At 44.2% G+C, this 6,311-nt stretch overlaps 2 protein-coding genes across 2 annotated transcripts in view; one reads left to right on the top strand and one right to left on the bottom strand.

Annotated features, from left to right (window-relative positions):
• The window catches only part of TBCK (TBC1 domain containing kinase), a 175,128-nt gene extending 172,353 nt beyond the window's left edge, over positions 1 to 2,775 (bottom strand). Inside the window, exon 1 of the mRNA XM_006778899.2 lies at positions 2,466 to 2,775. The gene's annotated coding sequence lies outside the window, so the exon portion shown is untranslated. The remainder of the gene's footprint in view (positions 1 to 2,465) is intronic.
• A 207-nt stretch (positions 2,776 to 2,982) lies between these two features.
• AIMP1 (aminoacyl tRNA synthetase complex-interacting multifunctional protein 1) overlaps positions 2,983 to 6,311 on the top strand; it is a 30,735-nt gene continuing 27,406 nt past the window's right edge. The window contains exon 1 of the mRNA XM_006778898.2: positions 2,983 to 3,081. Coding sequence (XP_006778961.1) covers positions 3,080 to 3,081 — 2 coding nt within the window. The 5' untranslated portion in view covers positions 2,983 to 3,079. The remainder of the gene's footprint in view (positions 3,082 to 6,311) is intronic.

Below are 6,311 nucleotides of genomic sequence, written 5' to 3'. Positions count from 1 at the left end.
GACATCCCCCAAGGTCGCCCGGGCTGCCAGAGGGATGTCTGACTGCCAGCTTAGGCCCGATCCCCCTGGGAAGCGGGCCTAAGCCAGCAGGTGGTCATACCCCGAGGGGTCCCAGAGTGCAAGAGGGCACAGGCCAGGCTGAGGGACCCCCGCACACGAGTCCACAAATTTTTGTGCACCGGGCCTCTAGTAAAAATATATTTAAGAAAGATATATCATAACAAATTTTCAAAAATGAGGCATAAAAATTTTAATAATTTCTGAGAGCAAACAAATAATTCTGGCACCAACAAATTAAGATCAGACTGACATTTTCATCATCTCATGAGCAACACTGAAGGTTAGATGGTGAATTCTTGGAAGATTTGGTTTCTATACCCAGCAAAACTATCAACCATAACATCAACATGATAATATATAGCTATTCAAACAACTAAAAAATAAAACTACCACCCACTAAAAAATAAAATTACCACCCACTTATCTTAGTTTCTTTAGAGGAGAAAAGCAAATAATAGAAGATGTTGGGTTAAAAATCATTGCAACTTACTCAAGAGTTCAATGAATGAATGTAACCCAGGAAAGAAGCTGCAGAAAAGGACTGGAATAGAATCTATTCAAATTAAACAGAAAGTGATTGGGATCCAAGGGAAACATCTTCAAGCACAGAAATGAAATGGAAGCTTCTCATATAAAGAATGAGAATACATGGTGAAGAAAGTACAACATGGAAGGACTAGGTGACGAAAGCATATGTACCTCTTCCTCAAAATAAATCAGAAAGTCCTTTGTGAAAGTGTAGAGGGGTTAAAAACATTATAAGAAGCACATGGTCCAAAAAATAAAGCACAGTAAGATATAATTTTTTTGTCATTGTAGAGGAAGTAAAAAAGAATCAATTTGATGTTAATATTACAAATCTGGCAACCTGTAAGTAAAGGTCCAGCTAAGAGAAGGTAGGAGCAGATTTGGTTTCTGAAGTGGCAAAGGATAAACTAGAGTCACTACTTTTCTTATTTTACCAAATAAGGAGCCAACATGTATTTTTGAAATTTGATGTGAAAAAAAATTGAGTTTACATTTATTTAGAACTAATCAATATGAAAACTAAATATTGTAATAACTATTTGTAGAAGAGACGTTTGTGGATGATGTGGACTATCTTTAGTCAATTCAAAATAAGAATTAGTAGTTGAACTAATTATGCAACATGCAAACCTAAAATTAGGTGAACATGAAAGTGGTTATCCCTTAAGAATAGAACTGAGGGGAGAAAGGGAGACACTAAACTGTTGCATTTTATTATGCAGTCCTTCTATAATATTTGATTACAATTAGATGCGTCTATCCCTTAGACACCTAAAAATCAAATAACCAAATGAAGAAAATGCAAATTATTCAGAAACACACATTATTTAGCACAAAACATGTCATCAGTGTTTTGCTTTAAATGCCTCTTAGGCTCATGCATAAAAAATACACAGAGATTTTCTCACTTGGTGAATGGAAGAATGCTAGCGTAGTGGGGAAACAGCTGAGATGAGAGATCAGTTGAGGAATAACAACAATGTAAGCAATTAGGTTTGAAAATTCATTCAGTCATCCATGTCTTGGAGACCTAAGACACCTTGCCAGGTAGTTTTCCAGTTGCCAAGCTAATTATAGTGAACAAGACACAATCTGTGCACTCAAAGAATCTGGAGTTGAAATGACTCAAATTGGAGAATAAAGGGGAAAAAATGGGCAAAAGATAATAAAACAGTTTACACGTTTCAACAAGCGAATGAAACTAGTTCATTAATTTGATATCCTTCCCCTCAAGAAGTCGTTTTTCTGTCCCAAACGAAAGCAGGGACATCGGGTCCTTGTAAAAGCAACTAGTTAGAATTCGAAAGTAGCTCCCACCTGTTCACTTTCTTCCACTCCACAAGGAAATTACATCTCAGTCATTGACTAAACCAGTGGTTCTCAACCTCCTGGCCCTTTAAATATAGTTCCTCATGTTGTGACCCAACCATAAAATTATTTTCATTGCTACTTCATAACTGTAATGTTGCTACTGGTATGAATCGTAATGTAAATATCTGATATGCAGGATGTCTTAGGCGACCCCTGTGAAAGGGTCGTTCGACCGCCAAAGGGGTCGCGACCCACAGGTTGAGAACCGCTGGTCTAAACCTTTGCCAACCAGAAACAAACCAAAGCAATTGTTCCCATCTGTGATGAGCAACAGGGCCATTTCCACCTTCTCCGACCCCCTCTTTAGTCTTCCTCTGAAGCAGGGATTCCTTTCAGAGGACTCGGGTAAACGTGTGCCGGGATGGGGACCACGCAGAGTAAGCAGCCCGCAGCCTGGCGGGTCCGCCCAGCCTCTCCCTGCGGTAGGCGGGGCCCCTCGCTGCACCTGCCAGGCTCTACAGCCCCACCCACGACGACCAATACCAGCGGGAAACCCCAATACCTGCCTCAGAGTCTCGGGGCGCAGGCGGACACCGAGACAAGGGGAAGGAGCTTCTACACAGGGCCCCAGGGCTCTCTCTCTGGCGGGGGTCGCCGCTACTGCTTAGGGCACCGGGGCCTGCATGTCAGGTGCGGCTGCAAAAGGGGCCGCCTCGGGAGCGCCCGCAGCTCGCACGGTCCGGAGCCTGCGTGCCAAGCCGGCGGAGGTGCCCGGCTCCGAACCAGGGAGAGGCGCGAGCCCGGCCCTCACCCTGACAGCTCCCCGTCTCTCCACGCCCTCCTCTTGGCCCGGGCGTTTCCTCTGACCTCACGGCCGCCGCGCCGCGCCGCGCCATGGACGAAAGACCCCGACGCCCGGCGTCTTGCCCGTTGCCCAACGGAGCGAGAAAACGTCGCGACCGAGGAAGAGGGCCAGGGGGGTGGCGTTCCTGCATGGCATACTAGAAGCGTGGGGTGGCTTCACCCAAGGGGGGGGCGGGGACCACGGATTGCGAGGTGAATCCATGGGGCGCTCAGGCGTTTCGGTGGGACACCTCGTTGGGTCCTTTCTCGCCGCCGTCGCCTGCGGGAGACTCCCAGCTCCCGGCGGAGGCTGACCGGGTTCCCGGGGCGCTGATTCATGTGAGTGACGTCTGCGGGGATCTGGGGTGGGCCGGTTGCGATCGTGGGGTCCCCCTTCTCTAACCAGCCCTCGGGAGGTGAGAGCCGGCCTGCGGGTACCAGTGGGAAGCTCTGGTACTTTCACACGCACCCATCTGGGCGGGAGGAAGTAGGGAAGAGCCGGGGGCGTTTTGAAGGAGCCAAGTTTGAGAAATGGGATGCGGGGTCGAGGGAAGCGATGCTTTCGTATATTCACAAGTTTATTTTAGTGCGCGCTTGTGTGTGTCAAAGGACTGTGATGGTGACGTGGGGGGGCGGAGGGGGGAACAGGAATTCATTCATTTATTGAGCCCACTATGTTCCAGGCACTGGGAACAGAGCAATGAACAAAACAGACCAAAATTCATGCCTCCCCGGCTTAACATTCTATCGAGGAGGACAAGGGCTAAACAAAGTTACGAAAAACACACCATATTTTAGGTTGTGATGATCGCTAAAGGGCAAAATAAAGCCGAGAAGGGAGATAAAGATTGAAATTTTAGTGTGGCCAGGGAAGGTCTCACTGAAAAAGTGACTATCCTACAGCAGAAGAGCAGACAGAGGGGAGAGGATTATCAATACAGAAATCTTGATGACGTGCAGCCAGGCAGAGCGACCGGCCATTGCTAAAGCAGTTAAGCAGAAACGCCTGAACAGCAAAAAATCTTGTGGGTCAGAGTTGAGTGAAGTTGTTAAAGCTGGCGACAAAAGTCAGGGACAGCAGGAGCAGGTCCTTGAAGGATCTTGAGGGCATCTAAGCCATGGGCAGGTTTGGAGTGCTAGAATCTGACTTCATTTTTATTTCATTTTTTAAGTATTTTTATTGATTTCAGAGAGGGAGAGGGAGAGAAAGATAGAAACATCAATGATGAGAGAGAATCACTGATAGGCGGCCTCCTGCACGCCCCCAACTGGGGATCGAGACCGCAATCCAGGCACATGTCCTTGACTGGGATCAAACCTGGGACCCTTCAGTCCTCAGGCTGAAGCTCTAGCCACTGAGCCAAACCAGCTAGGGCCTGACTTCATTTTTAAAAAGATCTCACTGGCTGCTATATCATCAGATTGACTGAAGTGGGGGCAGGATGGGGGAAAGATCATTAGGAGGCCTTTGCAGCAATTCAGAGCAGACATGATGGTGGCTTGAGGCGGGCTGGTAAGAAATAGCCAATCATATTCTTAGTGTTTTTATTGCTTTCAGAGAGGAAACAGGGAGGGAGAGAACGTATAGAAACATCAATGATGAGAGAATCATTGTCAGCTGCCTCTTGTTCACTCCCTGCTGGGCATCCAGCCCAAAACCCAGGCATATATATCCTGACCAGTAAATGAGCCATGACCTGGTTCATAAGTCCATGCTCACCCCCAAGCCACACTTGCTGGGCATGTTCTTAGTGTTTTTAGTTTTGATATGTAAGAGTATTAATGAGTGGTGAGTTAATTTTTTTTAATTAGACTTGGGAAAGACTTTTTAAAAATGAATTGTAGTGTGTCATAGAGTGGCAGTCTGAAGGCAGTGTTGGTCTGACCTCTCTCAGGACCCCAGGGTAGCCCCACCCCAGCCTCTCTTGTCTAACTTCCTACCTAACAGCTCTATTCCAGGTCAGGGCACTTACCCAGGTTGTGATTCCTTCCCTGCTGACCCTGGGGCAACCATTGATGTGTCTCACTTCCTCCATTTCCCTTTCTCTCTCTGGAATCCATGAAAAACATGTTCTTGAATGTGGATTTTAAAAATAATAATAATAAAAGAGGTCTTTCAATAAATGATACAGATCTGACTAAGTGATAAGAAAACATTGAGTTATCAGCAGTGACCTTTTTTGTTTACATAAAATAAAAGGGCATCGTGTTATTGGAGCCATTTTGCAATTGACAGTATCTTAGATTTGATGAAATGTGGTAAAGTATCTGAGATGATAAGTGTTTACCTAATTATAATTCTGAAACAGTAGAATCTGATGTTTTTGGGAAGCAGAGAGACAATTTTAAATACCTTTAGAGATCCTATACTATAAGGTAAAATTTAAAACCTGAATTTAAAACTTCCATTTCAAAACAATAGCTTACTTGTTTATATGTAGTTCCTAACATAGAGAGCCTGAGGCAGGGGATTATTTAAAAGAAATTACTGGCAATTTAGAATCGGAGTGGGGAAGACTACTGAGGAGATTGCTGAGGTAAAGGGAAGTCATTCAGAAATGATAAGAATTTCAGGAATAATCTTTTATATGTGTGTTTTAATGATTAGGATGCGGGTTAAATTCATGTATTTGGTAAAATCAGCTTCAACTTTTACGAAGTTTTTATTAGAACATTTTACCACAGCTTCTTAGGTTTGATAAAATGATTGTTATGATTGGGGTTCCCAGCTGGCACCTCAGTTTTTCTCTTCTATGCAGAAAAGATTTAAGGTCAATGAAAATGAAAGTAAAACAAAGTGGGATTTATTGAAGATGCACTGCAATTGAGAGAGACAATGGCAAAAAGTTGTTATCAGGGACAGCAGGAGATGAGGAGACCTGGATTCTTGTCTTCTTGAGAAAAAATTTCAATTAAGAGACAAAGTGTAGAAAAGCAAGCAAGAATTTATTAAACACAGCAAAAATATACTTAGGGGAGTGAAACAAGGAAGGGCATAGGAGAAGCAACAGGAGAGCCTAGGCTGGGCTGCTTTGGCTCACTGGGAAGTCAGAAAATAGGGGCCTTGGGGACAGGATCAGGGTGTACACCAGAATGAGCTGCTGCTGCCCACTGCTCCCCTGGTTGCAAGTCTCTGGGGGCCCCTTAGAAGTAAGTGGATACTTTCCAGGCTTGGGGGGGGGAGCAAGGTGAGGAGAAAAAGGGAATTGCGTGGGGGTGCTCTCTGGTGGGCCTTTAATTTTCTGGGGCTTTAAAGTCTGGGCATTTAGGGGAGATCTTAGGGGCAGATCAATAGAATATTCATCAACTTTATGCGGATGTATCAAAATGAGATTTATTCTCAATCTGTCCTTTTTCTCTCCCTAAATGTTTTGTATTTGTAATTACTGTGCATGTAAATAAAGATATCTATTTTAATCTCATAATCTTTTTCTTTTATTTTAGCATAGACTAAGTCAGCATTCCCAAACAGTTTTAGAGAATACTGATTTGAATAAATATTAATGTATTTTCTTAGGTAAGGATTCCATGGTTAAATCCATTGAGAAATGATTCACAATTATATCCTT

Source organism: Myotis davidii, unplaced genomic scaffold (genome assembly GCF_000327345.1).
Source record: "Myotis davidii unplaced genomic scaffold, ASM32734v1 scaffold967, whole genome shotgun sequence".
NCBI lineage: Eukaryota > Metazoa > Chordata > Mammalia > Chiroptera > Vespertilionidae > Myotis > Myotis davidii.
This window is presented reverse-complemented; position numbering and strand designations above follow the sequence as displayed.